Source organism: Taeniopygia guttata, chromosome 3, assembly GCF_048771995.1.
Source record: "Taeniopygia guttata chromosome 3, bTaeGut7.mat, whole genome shotgun sequence".
NCBI lineage: Eukaryota > Metazoa > Chordata > Aves > Passeriformes > Estrildidae > Taeniopygia > Taeniopygia guttata.
The window spans coordinates 58,282,342-58,296,812 of NC_133027.1; the positions used below are offsets into that span (position 1 = coordinate 58,282,342).

The 14,471-nt window shown below is 40.7% G+C and overlaps 1 protein-coding gene across 2 annotated transcripts in view; it reads right to left on the minus strand.

Annotated features, from left to right (window-relative positions):
- Positions 1-14,471, minus strand: part of FNDC1 (fibronectin type III domain containing 1) — a 63,709-nt gene that overhangs the window by 15,195 nt on the left and 34,043 nt on the right. For both annotated transcript variants that reach the window (XM_041715185.2, XM_072926925.1), the window contains exons 9-14: positions 13,215-13,336; positions 11,366-11,477; positions 9,994-10,377; positions 4,556-4,621; positions 2,519-2,680; positions 324-554 (exon numbers count right to left, since the gene is read on the minus strand). In XM_041715185.2, coding sequence (XP_041571119.2) covers positions 324-554; positions 2,519-2,680; positions 4,556-4,621; positions 9,994-10,377; positions 11,366-11,477; positions 13,215-13,336 — 1,077 coding nt within the window. The remainder of the gene's footprint in view (positions 1-323; positions 555-2,518; positions 2,681-4,555; positions 4,622-9,993; positions 10,378-11,365; positions 11,478-13,214; positions 13,337-14,471) is intronic.

The window sequence follows — 14,471 nt, forward strand, 5'->3', positions numbered from 1 at the left end:
CTAGGTGTAATGGTAAATTTGAAGGATTAAAAGGAATTGAAACATCTTTGAATATGAAAGTGATTCCACACCTAACTCTCCTGGAAAAGCCTGGCCTATAAGAATTTCCTATTATTAGCTAATAATCATGGAGCATTACAGCAGAGGACAGCACCCAGTTGTGAATTCTGATTTAAAAACAGTGAAGGCAAAAAGATGACAGAGGTAACCCATTCACTGTTTTAAGTGATACAGTGACTGTGCAGACACTAGTACAAATGTCATTTAGGAAACCCTTCCCCTTCTCCACTCTCCCATCAGGAGAGAAACCCTCAGGAGAGTACCTGTTACCATGTCTCCTTGAGCAGGTTTGGCCCAGTCCACAATGACAAAGGAGTGGCAGCCTTCAACTGCCACAACTGTGATGTTCTGAGGGGCTTTCAGGGGACGCTGATCTTTCTCTCTGAAGTCATTGGGAATGATTTCATCAAGGCTCTCCACTTGGAAATGCTCCAGGGCCTCTGTCAAGGAGCAGGGGGCTGCTGGATCCTTATTGAGATAGGTCACATAAGGAGCTAGAAAAGACAGGGAAAGGCAGCATTTAGTAAGGAGTTTGAGGTATCTCACAGTAGCACACAGGCTAGCAATTTCCTAAAGAGAGTCAAATTTTGTGGTGCATTTTAAAATTCCTCACCTTCCAGTCCAGAGACCGTTGCCAACAAAGCATGGCTTACAGCCAAATTGATTGATGAGCTGGGGGAATGGGATGTCAACATTCAGGTTTACCTACCCCACACTCACAACTGTTCCAAATTATGCAAAGATGGAAAGACTGTCTTTGCTACAAGAGGCAGAAGACAGAAGTCTGAATGCAGCACCCTCTGCTTGCTACCTCCATCTGCTCTGGAAAGTGGGATGAAAATGTCACCCAAATTCTATCTTTCCAACATGGGAACAGATCCCTGCCAGGGCCTTCAATCATCTAAGACTTTACAGGTCTAAGTGGTTGGTTCTTACACAAACATCCTGAAGCTGGAGTAAAACAACAAAAGAAATGTGAAGAGTAAGTCCAAGGTCAAGTCCAACCAGTTTAAAGAGATTGTTGTGGTCCCCTGGGTACTAAGGGGCCAGGAGCCATGAGTCCCTACCTTCCAGGCATGTGCTCCCAACCTGTAACTTCTATTTTTAAAAGCTTTGTGCTGACTGGAATTGCACTTCAGTTCAGGAAAAGATTAAACCATCTTTTTATTGCCTTAAAAGTCACCGTAACATTCAAAGTAAGGACTATAAAACTTGCTTTGGAAATGTTTATTCAGTTGCAATAATACAATTCATTGAAATGGTAATATTATTTCCCTAGTGCCTTGAAATGTTCATAAACCAACGTTTCTTGGTTTATCTTATTGGATTTCATGCCCTAAAGGAATTTTTTCCAGATCTTGCAATGAAGTTAATTTCAGCCTCTCCAGCTAAATGAATCAAGAAGCACTGTCAGTGAGAGAGCTGAATAGAAACATCATGAAATTGTTTGGACAGGGAAACTGAAGATGCACTGGAAAAAGTTTTGGCATATATAAAAACAAATCTTTTACTCCAGCAGCAGAGTTCCACTCTAAGTCACATGATTCTTGTGGATATTGGAAGGGAAGCCAAGACATGTCAAAGATGATTCTCCATCCCCTGAACTCTTTTCTGAAATGCCAGGTGAGTCAGCAGCTGACCCGACCTCAGTTCAAGTGCCAGAAATATGCAAAGGGCTGCAGGGGGTGTCACCAGCCTGGGGTGGAGACTGGAATGCAGTGCCCTACAATCTCCAAATCCCTCTCTTCTGGCCCCCAGTTGCTTCTCTGACACAGAAGCAGAGCAGCTCTGAAGTCAGTGCTGCAACACTAACCTACACACTTGAATAGCTCGTGTACACAGGAGACATAGCTCATGTAATGGGTGTTCATTCACCAAATGCCTTCTACCGAGAGAATATTAAAATACCAAAATCATATTTATCTCTACTGGATTTATTTTTTGGAAAGTTCATATCTAAACTACCATTCATTCCTTTTGACATACATGCTTGTGCATGGTGGATTAAATCACTGGGGTTGAACAGATGAGTAGAAAAGAATCAGGTCCCCCAGAGGAAGACTCACACCTACATGGAGACTTGCCCTGCTGGAACTACTGGTGTGAAGTTAGATGCAGCTAAGCTGAACTAAGTACTGGTGTAGACACTCTTGCTCTCTTACTAACTTCAGCCAGACCAAATACAATTCAGAACACAGAGCACTCACACTGAAAGAGTACAAAGAGGTTTTTAGTGGTTCAATAAAATCATTGTAGGTCCATGCATAGACATGCAAATATTGAAGCAAGAAAAAAAGTACTGCTTTTTGGGTTTCCAAGGTGGCAATCCTTAAAAGGACCACACACACATCTACTGGATGTGTTTGTGCAATGGTCTCAGATGAAGGGCTGGCCTAGCTGGAACAAGAATTCTTTGCACCACAAGTACTAAGCTACATAAGCCAAAGGGCATCCTTACCAGTGAAGCGTTTCTTCCCAGCAATATCATATTCTGACACAGGGCCAGTGCCACCAACACCGGTCTCTGGATAGACAACCTCCACTTCTGTCGTCGTAGAAGCAATGGTAGTAGTGATGGTGGTGGTGGTTGGCAGCAAAGTGCTCTCAAAAAACTCGTAGTCTTCAGAGGAAACACAAGATGAAAATGTTAGCATGCTTCATCTAATTTTGGCTTAACTATGAGAAGGGAAACAATTCTGTCACTGGCCACAGCCCCAAATAAGAGCTGCACACCCTGCCTGGTGGGGTCACTGCACACTCCTTACAGAACTCTATGTCGAGATTGGTCAAACTTCAGCCTTGCAATGGTTTCTACCAAACTGATGGACAGGGAGAACAGTCTTTGCCCAGAATATTCATGTCACTGCTGATTTAGACCTCGCTCACACAGTTAAACAGGACGAAATTTAACAAATGTATTTGTACAACAATATCCCAAATGTGTATCTGCCACATCCTCTCATAAACCCCAAGAGAAGATGGTACAGTAATTGAAACCTTGGCCAAATGCCAGAGGAAGTAGAGAAGGGAGAGAAAAAAACCAGCTTTCTAAGAAAACTGTGTTACAATTCTAAAGTCCTAGAGGTGATCCATACTGCTCTAAAACCCTCCTGCAACAGGAGGTGTGGAGTTCAGTACTTTCCATTTGTGGTCCCTGCAGGGCCATGAAGGAAGGCAAACTCTCCTACATGAGTCTCATTATGTTCAGTCCTATTTAACTCAGTGCTCTTTGAAAAGCTACTGTGCTACTTAACTGGCACACGAAATGAAGGGAAAGTAGCATTTGGCATCTCTGCCATGACCTCATGCAGGATGGGGAGCTCTGCTCATGTCTTTGAGTGTTTTGTGCTTAAACTGCTAAAGTGTATGTTTTCTGCATGTGATCTGCACCTAAGGGGAGGTCTGGCAAAAGACCTATGCGCTGACAATATTCTGCATCCATGGAGATGGGTCTGCATCCAAGGGAAATGGGATGTATGTCTGGTGTAGTTTCTAATTCATCCCCTCCTCCCCACATTCTAAATGTCAGTTTCAGTATGAAGTGATCAGAATAAAAAGTACAAATGTCTGTAATATCTTCCACTCAGCTGCTGTACTCTCTTTTTAGATGTTTTTCTGTTGTTGGTTAGACTTAAGATTCAGCACTACAACCGCAAATAAAAAAAAAAAAAACTTTCATTGTTCTAGAGCCATAAATTCTACTAAAAAGTTAACTGAGGTCTGTACTAATCCACTTCCATATGTGGGGGCAGGAGCAAGAATATGAGGACTAAAAGGGGTAGAACATCAGATGTCACTAATGACAGAAAGTGAATTTTAGTCCCAGTAATTGAGAATTTGCATTCCCTATGCAAACTTTCTATTAAATGCTGTGACTTGGCACTTCTTCTTCAGCTAAGTTTTGTATGTCCTTGATTACAATATAAAGATGCCATGAATATAACTCTAAAAACAATATTTACCTCTTTTCCTTTCATCTGATTTCATATCTCTTTGATATGAATTCCATATGAATTAAGCAGATTAGTTACTTTATATGTAGGTGATCTTATTCAGTATGAGCATGCTTAATTGTCTAAATGCAGACTATACATTAAAGAAATAACTCACTAAGGTATTTCAGTTGTTCAGGGCTTGAATGTTATTTGGATTTTGTATTTTAGAGGAGGTAATTGACTTTGACTGGGCTGGAGTTAGAAGCTGTACCAGAGAAAGTAAATCTAGGATTGAAGCAGTATGACATAGCTCTGAAAAGTAACCTATTTCCTCATCAGGTTCCTTTTAGACTGCAGGACTGATAGAAAGGGACTTTTATGTCCAGAAACAGATGGTTTTGGAGCCTTTCTCTTCACATGTGATGCAGAACCATTTTCCAGCTCATCATCACTTGCTTAAGCTCCCATTTACCAATCTGCTTCCTTGAACCTAGTTCCAAAGAAAGACAGAGAAAAAAGCAACATGCCACTTGCAACAGATTTCTACTGTTAAAGCATACCATCATCGTATATCACATAAGCTTCTGGAGTTGCTGTCACATCTGAATCCAGTCCTGAGAATGTATCTATTGACACAGAAAGAAAAAAATGCTATAAGAATTCACTAAAATAATGCTTGAATAAAGTTTAATACAAAAATATTTAGCCAGTGGAATTGTAAAGGAAAATATAACTTCCCGGTTTCCAAATAATGCAGGGACAGTCTGCCCTGCACATTGAGAATAACAGATGAGAAGCTAAGTGCAGTAGTCAGGAGTTTTGCTGTGGGAAAATGGGTTCAGGGCTGCTACATAAAATTAAGAGTAATCACCTACCAGAAGCTCTGCCCAAGGCCCCAGCTGCTCTGGAGCAAAGGTAGGCTGCCAGCAACTATATAATGATCACATCTGGATTTGACAATATTTTATAATCTCAGAAGCAGCAAATGTGGAAACATTATATGCCAAAAATAAAACCAAAAAAACAAAAAAACAACCAAGAAATTAATATTTCTACCCAAATATTTTTGTGGAGGTATAAAAACAAACAGCCCAGAGAGCCATGACATTTATAGACCATTTCAATGGTCTTGCAAGGAATGCAGCCCAAAAGGAATGGATTTGTAGAATGAAGAAATTAGAGTTGTTTTTTCTGGGGTTTTACTCTGCACTAGCTCTATTCTGATCCTATGGAATGGCTGCCCATTACAGGTTGGGCCACATAGGTGTAATCCTGAAGCACTGCTCTGCATTAGTTTCATCCAGCATGAATTCAGTTCAGGAAATCAGAGTGAGATTGCTCCAGAATGCAAATGAAATCAGAGCAAGGACAGATGATTATGAGGTGCACATCAAAATCACTCTACTGATCCACCCCAAAACCCTATGCAGATGCACCAATAGACTTCCCAGCTGACAATTCTTTGATATTATCTCATTATCTCTGCAGGACGTGAATCCAGCACCAGATACACCAACCATCAAGTACCTCATCTGTTGAATCCCAAAGGCTTTCCTGTACACTCTGAGGAAAGCATTTCTCCAAGTTATTCAGGGAAGCCAAAGAGTACACACAGCTCAGCACAATCATAAAAAGCCATGCAACCAAAACAAAAGCACTGTGCTGTAAGCCGCTGCAGGTACCATCAGAAGTCTCCGATGCAATTCCGGGGCTGGGGAGTGGGCAGCATGTGAACAAAGACAAGAGAAAGAGAGCTTTGACCTCCAGACACTTCATATACATCAGACATGCTCCTGTAACACTCAATATGGAAGCAATAGTGTTATTTTTACTAAACCAGAACTGCAAACAGTGCAAAGTTTCAACTGCCAATGTTAAATAGCTCACAAATATAATCTGAATGATACATTTTCATTTTTCTGATTTTTTTTTAGAACCAACAATTACTGAATAACTGCTTTTTTTCCTCCTAAAAATTATTGTAAATACACTGCATGATTTTAATGCCAAAATAAGCTTTAAAACACAGGATATGGGTTTATTCTTGTCGGATTTTCATATATTAGAATCTGACATTTCTTCATGGTAGACTTGTGTAGCCACTCTTCAGGAAATGATTCCTCTGGAAGTCTCTTGACTTCTCTGAGGGTAGTCAGGTCCCAAAGCAGATTCTTTGCTGAATTCTGCAGATCTACCCACAACTGGCCAACATCAACCAACGTCTATAATGTATGCACTTAGCTTTGCATGCCTACATCCAAGTAATCAAGAGGATCAGATATGCAGACATTTTAAATCTTTCATGGGCAGATTTCAACACATCCATGCTTATTAGCTAGTAAGTCCTTGGCCTACCTACAGTCCAGCAAAGCCAAATTTCATTTTCTATTTTTATACTCAATTTCAGTGTCTGTGCTTGTTTAGCATTAGCTGTGTCATGGTGACAAAAAGAGTACTTCCCAACAGATCTCTCATTTTATTGTTTTCTGTACATACTCCAGCTGCAGTTCTTCATCTTGCTCCATCACCCTTTGCTGAATCTCTTGAGTAAACCCTGCCTGTAACAAATGGCGCCAAATCTTCCTATGACCACTCGCTGCAGACATTTGGCATCTGTAAGAACAGTCTTGTTGTCTTACTTGTTTTACAAATTCCATCACTTGATTTTATCCCATGTAACATGTGGTTAAATCTCCATCTGTTTTTTCCTTTGTGAGATCATGAATAAAGTTTAGTTGATTTCACTGACAAATCATGCTTGAAAGTTAAAGACTGATTAATCGTGTAAAAAGCTGACAAGAAATTCTGCTGGATCAAGAAAAAGTCCTGCCAGAGATAAAAGAATTTGCCAAAGCATAAGTAGAACATTTGGAGCTGGATTTTGGCACTTGCAGACCCTGTCTGTTTGCGAGTAAAGCACTTAGCAACAAATATCAAGCTTTGGCAGAAAAATTTTCACTAAACAATGTGGAGTAATTTCTAGACTCAAATTAAGGGGAAAGACAAGATAAAAATATAATTTAAAGTAATTTGGAAATGGTCAAGTGAAAATTGCATTGTTTTGATAATTCAAGTAGTAGTTTACTCCTCTTGAAATATACACTTCCCTTGTTAAACAATAACAGCCATCATAAAATAAATATCACAAACATCTTTACTTTTCTAGAAAGTTCCTTTGTGGAACAGGCAGACTGTTTTCTTGTGTTTATCTAATCCTGAAGCAGGTCACTAGGATTTAAAAAAACTGAAAAAGACTCTTCAGAGAAGCTTTCAAAATTCCCAGGTGTGGAGTAATATTGCAAAAGCTATAAGGTAAGAAGCCTTAAGAACCAGGTTATAAGCAGAAATCCAGCACCATCCTTTCAGTCTTCCACTGTAAGGCTATTTGCAGACATACTGTCAAAATGCCAGGCAGTTTATGAGTTACTTCAAGGCCATTCTCATTGAACACACAGCCTGAATAAAAACTTAATTTGCATTCATGCCTCTATCACATTCAAAGATTCAGCAAGCCCATCTGGTAGAAGGCAAAAAGCCCAAGCAGAATTTTTTAAATGTTCAGAAAATCATGCGAAAATTCCCCAGCCCACAACTCTGCTAAACGTAACACTGCAAAGGATTTTGTTGCTCAGCTTCTGGAGCCTACCTTCAGTTTAACCCCAGATATGTGTCATGAACTTCTACTGTTCTTAAAATGGGTATTCTCAGAAGAAGTCTTCAAGGTAGCAAACAGCACAGGCCAAAAAGGAGGAAACATTATAGGATATAATCAACATTAGGATAAGAAAAAGGAGCTGGGACGTGTGGGAGGGATTCTAACTACCAAAAATCATGGTTCCCTTTAGGCAACTCTGACAGTATGAGAATGACTATATATAACAATATTTGTAACACTTTTGTAAGTACAATTAAGAACTAGCAAAACTCTTCATATTTAATGATGATATTGTTTTTACATGCATATATGTGTGTACATATCTGTGCATACCTACACATGCAAGCACACTTCTATAACTGCACACTGTCAAACATAGCTAATTGTTAATAAATACTAATACTATAACTCACTGTAATTCCACCTGCACAAGGAACTGACATCTCTGACTGATTAACTGTCATGGACCGCTGGTAAGGGGTTTTTTTTTCTGCTTCTGAGATCTTGTCCCAAGATGCCATCCTCAGATTCACTGTGAGTTGCTGGAGCCACACCTTTCTATATCACTGCCCTTTTCAAAGCGATAGTTCAGCTTCCTAGGCCATAGTTTCGTGACCTACTTGTAAATCTACTTTGACTTAAGAGATACAGGTGTATGGGAGAAAGGTAAAATGGCCTCACTACTCATTAAAACTGGCTGCTGCAGCTGTCAGATGTCTGTCTGTCAACGTGCTGGTAAAGTTATGGCTATGCTGCTACTGCCCATTAGTAGACTGACTTGAGGATTACCTACAAATGGGAAGGGTAAGGGGCTACCATGGTGCTCCCTGATCTGGTTTGGCAAAATAAGCAGCTAACACACTTGCAATGCAACATCGAGATGCTGAAAGCATAAAACATGACAGGGAACTGTGGTAGTCCGTTATTTTACAGTTTGTTCTTCTGTAGTATGTTTTCATATAGTTATAAGTTTGCAATGGTTTGTTCTATGTACCCCATTTGGCTTCCCTAATGGTTCACTGCTGAGTTGTTTACCACAGTTTTCCCCACCAAAATGTATGTTAATCCAATTTTCAGTTTCCCTGTATACCTCCCTTGTTCCCTTCTCTTACCCCTGTCTGCCAAAGATAGCAGATAGCAGACTCCTTGGTTCTGGAGTGTTCCCTGTCTCTCATCCCTTCCTCTAAGAACTGGATTGTGAGGTTTGCTCCCTCCCCGTGTTGGCTTCTATTGGGGAACCCTTACCCTGCACCCCTCCCCTAATGCCTCCTATTGGTCACAGGTTGTGTCCTCCCCGTGTTCCCTCTACCCTTTAAAGGTAGCCCCTTTATGTTCAGGTTTGTCACTTGCTCTGCCCCACTCTGGGAATTTCCCCCCTTCAGGAATTAAATCTTTGGAGACTCAGACAAGTGTCCTTCCCTTATTCCTGTGCCTCGGTTTCCCCGTGCTCTGTGCCCCGCTGCACTCCCCACGCCGCAGCGATCACTGCCACCAGCACCAGGCTCGGCAGAGACTCGGGGGTGGCCACTCGGTGTCTGCCCTGCGGCCACCCATGGGACAGCCAGCCAGGAACCTCCATCCCGCGGCCAAAGAGAGCCAGACTCAGGGAATAGGCTCAACACCCAAAGACTCTGGTGCATTTATGTGTTTACTTTGGATTTCAGTTTGGCACCACAACCTAAGCTTGTATAACAGCAACAGGAAAAAATGGCATGCACTGACACTGCTTTGTATCTTCAGATATTTAAGAAATAAGTGTACAGCTCTCTGCCTTATCTATGCAGAACCTGGGTTGCCTTTCACCACCTTCCTCTGTGCTGTGCTGCATTCCTGCTAGACAATCTATCTCCAACGGCTGGCAAGAGAACAAGAATCTCACTTTGCAAATGCTGTTTCCACCATGGCTCAAAAGAGAGACTTTTCAGAATTCTTTGTGATAAGTGAACACAAAATAAACAAAATGTATAGCTCCTCTGGCTCCTACCCTGGCCTGAAATGGAATGAGAAAAATTTATATGTAAGTGCTTTGACCACAAAGCTACTGCCTCTACGTGTACCCCTGTGAGTGGACATTTGTGATAAAAGTGGATCCAACACAATGTAAGAAATTTGTTGAAAACAACACACTTTCATAAAAAACCTCAGCTTTGGTGAAAGTTGGCATTTTTCCAGTAAAAATCCATTTAACATCCAAGCCCTTCTTCATATGCTCTAATCTGAGTTCCTACCTTATTAAATGGACCAAAATCTTCAGAGGCAGATTCTCCACCATTCCACGTCTGTGTAACTGTGCTGTACAAACAGCACATCCATGGAAATTCAAGCAGCACAAAAGGAAATTACCTTCTGCATTGCACTCTGGCAGGCCATTGAACCCCAGGAGCAAGTTGCCTTCATCATCGTATTGTCCGTAGGTGCCTGGAGGACAGGTTGGTGCGGGTTTCTCGGTGGGTGGCTCACTGGTGGGCGGTTCAGGAGTGGTGGTGGTGGTGGTGGTTGTAGCAACAGTTGTTGTGGTCGTGGTGGTTGTCGTGGTAGTTGTTGTAGGTGTTGTTGTGGTAGTAGTTGAGGGAGTGGTTGTTCTCTTAATCATTTCAAGACCAATCAGAGGCTTTCCTCCAAGGCTTATTATTGGTTTATCTTGTGCACTCGCTACAGGTTTACTAAATCTGCTATGTCCAAACAAAGGCAATCCATCAGGACTCACCATTGGGGCACCCTTTTCATCTAAGAGAGAAGAACATAACCAAAAAATCTCACCATTAATCCACTTCAAGCTTATAGCATTAAGCATTATTGTGTTTTATCACAGTAGACACCACAAAAGGACTGAATAGAGTGAATATAGCCTTCTGTAAGTAAAGTAACAGAGCAGAGGTTGTTACTTAGGAAAGAGCCATGGCTAATGAAGCTGGAAAATGGTTCAGAAGAACCTCAGCGAAACCACAGTGGTGTTCACATTTTTCAGCTGTTTGATAAACACTCCAGGGAGGTTTCATTTCAGAATCACAATATGCAGACAACAACGACATTTCATCTAAGTCAATCCCAGAACTGTTGATGAAATGTATGATGAATCCACATTCTGCTCCTTAATGTCAAACATGTGCAAGGAAAATCTGGGATGAGCTGGCAAGATGCTGTCACTGCAGATAAACTTGTGTGCCAAATTCTGGGTCCCATAAATATTAATTGTAGCCAGGTTAACAATAGGCACTGAATTTGTATTCAAGAGATCTGTACATATGGACTGACATGCAAACAGCAGTGTCTTCAGAGAACACAAACAGGGTTTCTTGCTATTTGTGGTCAGTTTTAGAAGAAAAAAAATGAAATAAATACATCCATATGGCTGGTACAGTGTTAGCAGTGGAGAATAATTATTTCTATGTATACAAAGGTGTAAACAATCACCAATCTTTATTCTACTCAGCAGTCCTTATTCTGGCTCAGTTCTGCAGTCCTTTCTAATTCTGATACAAGTGAGATGGACTTGAGTGATTCTTGCTGCCTCATACTCTGGAGTCTCTTAGGGCAACTCAAAGTCTCCCCAGGTCCTGCAATGTGCTTTCTGGTGGAGACTTGAAATACAAGCAACTCCAAATGGCTTGCACGGGACCTGGGCATGCCTGAAGCATTCAAACAGCTCAAACATCTGTACCATGTGCACAAAAACTATAGAGCTTTTTGCTGTAAGAAGGAAGTTGTAACTTACCAACAATCGTACGTCCATCCCCTCCTAATTTCACTCGGAGAGGGTTGCCTTGGGAGTCTTGGAGGTATTTGCCTTCAGCATTTAACACTAGCCCTCGGTCAAGATCTACAATCTGAAAGCAATAGATGGACTCAAGTTTAGCTAACCCAAGAAGAGATGAAATGAAATTTCACAGCAACAGAAATACTAGGGAAATTCAGACACTAAGTGTGATGTTCAGAAATAGCTAAAATACACTTGAACTTTTGAAACTAAGTGTATAGTAATCACTGAAATATCATTGCTAAAGAAAGCAGATTCCCAGGAACTGGGGTCCAGAGCTGCACAGCCATATTCATATCACCTACTGTAGCTCTTGTGTGCAGATGAACAAATCCCTTGATTTTCTTGGGCTGTGCAACTCCTAAGGTGAATTCCTGTAATACTGATTTCAGTATGACGCTGAGCCATTTTGAAGATGGGATTTAGAATTATGCCTAACTAAAAAAAAATTAAATATTAGACTACTTACTTTATATTGAAACAGCAGTGAAAACAAACTAGCTAAGATTTTAATTGGGGTAAGAGACTGAAGAAAAGCCTCTGTCTCATAAAGCAAATATGTCTGAGAGCTTGGACTGAATTCCAGAGCTAACTCGTTAAAATTCAGTCCTTTTTGCTATTTCAACCCAAAATAGCTGAACTGTATGCTGTTTTAACCTGAGGTAACAGACACTGAGCCACAGAACACAAAAATGCAAAGGTGTTAAGTACTGTATGGAAACTGGGAAGGACAGAAGCAGCAATTGGCAAGACAGACTTACATCTGGTGCTGAGGAAAAGACTGCAGAAGGAAGGACAGCGGATGATGAAGTCAGTCTCTGAAGCCCTCCAGGCCCCATATTTGGCATAGATCCTCTTGCTTTGCAAGGTGTTCATCCTGCTAGCAGGATGCCTTCCCCCCAATAGTCAGAGAAATGATCCATGGCATTCCAAGGACCTTCCTAACCAACTTTCTGGAGCCCATTTGAAGGACTTTGGGCATGCTTCTCAAAATGCCTCCCTTGAATGTGACACACCTGATGCACTTTTTAATGTTCCTCTGATGAAAATTATAAGATTGAAGTGGCCATAAAATAAATGTCTTTATGTGTCATACCATGTACAAGCAGCTCTGCTGATACCAGGGAGGCTGATCACAGACTCCTACTGCTCAGTGCTTGAGAAAACATGCAGGAAGCACCAGTTCCTTCCCTTGCTTTCCTTAGTTAAAAACTCATTGTAAAGGATGCTTAAAGACAAGGTGTGGGCATGTATGCAGCTTCTGGGGCTTTCCTATCAATGGCATCTGAGCTCTTCTGCATATACCTCTGCAAGCATGGGGAAACAAAAATCTACATAAGTGCATTTAAAGCATCGTGACAGTTCTGGAGGCACTTTTTATTTCAGAAGTCTTGCTCAGGAGCTTCTACCTGGAGTGAGAGTATGGGAGAAGCATCGCTGAACACATCTTTCACAGTAGCTATTGCAGGCAGTCTCCACTCACACTGCACAGCAGACAAGAGCTTGCTGTGTCACTGGGGAGCACAAATCTCACTGATTTTGAAAAAAAAAAAATTCTCTTCATTTTATAGGAGTAATGTTATAGTTTAAAATTCAACTCATTGGGCTTTAAATTTAAAATGTTAAAATAACAAAACCCAGAATTTGTCATTAGATTTCAGTGGAACAGTGGAAACGAAACCACTAAGTATGGCTTCACTTTAAAGCGGCATTGACTGAGGACACTGCTTGCTTGTCTTTTCGTAATGAAAATAAAAGTACAATAAAAGGCCAAAACATCTTGAATTTAGAGAGAAGGTCAGCCTACCCACTTTGCTCCTTGAGGGCCATTGATTACTTTCTGTCCACTTGGTTTTCCATTATTGCCAGGGATTACTTTTCCATTTCCATTTCCATTTTTTGTTGTAAGATTTGGTCTGCTGTTATAACCTGAAACAGGGAAGAAAACACACTATTCTGAAAAAAGCTGTGCAACCTATAAGCCATATATTAAATTGCAAGTAAATGCATTTTCTGGCTGATCTGAATATAAACAAGAATAGAAAGAGGCCTCACCACACTCCACAAACCACGCACTCCACTTCTTGGAGCAACTGTAGTGATATTGTCAGATTTTTGCAGCTAACACAATAATCTGAAATTGGTTTCTTTTCAGGAGGTTAAGCACTCATTGTTCATCTCTATCATGTTCATTTTGTCTCTCTATTCCCTCTTTTTTTTTTTTTTTTTTTTTGTGATCTTTGTAAGTGATCTTTCAGAAGTGGGATGAAGGAAGATGCCATTATTAAACACAACCACTTGTTCAATCCTGTCCTTATACAAAGCTGTAGTGGCAAACTGAAAGGAGAGTGCATAGGAATTTTCTCTACACCTGTATTTTTAACCTGGAAAATGAAGGAATCTCCTTCTCTAGCTGGAAAACCACTGCTAAACAGAAGTACACTCATGTCAGAAGTGGAGAAGCAGTAGTACTGAGCTGTAGGCCCCCCAGCTCTGAAAGGGCAGCAACTTTCACATCTTATCTCAGAGACTTGCCTCCAGAAAAATATAATGGCAAAAAATATAGTCTTGGAAAAAAAAATTAACTAAACACTTGTTGGTTATAGCTTCACAATTCAACTTATAAATTCACAATTACTACTAATAGTAGTAACCTTAAATAGCCTCCATACAGAAATCTGTTATTTTTTTCATGCCATACATCTCATTCCCTATGGTATTAATCAAGGTCTACTCCCATCTTAAAGCTCTTTAAGCTGGTGAATTTCTGCACAACACTGAGTCTGACTAAAGCATATAAAATGCAACACTCCAGCTGCACAGTCCTTATTGTATAACAGGGAGGCCACTTCAAACCAAACATTACTACCTACAGATAGCACAGAAGGTATTTACTAAAACACTCAGGTCACTAAATACTATTTTGGATGACTATGCACTGGAGGGAGAATAGGTATTTCTACCTAGCAAAGTCACCAAGGCTATCAGGGATTTTCCATAGGTGACATGAGACATAAATAACTTGATGTGTAGTGGACCCTCTATTCTATTACCCAGGTCCACA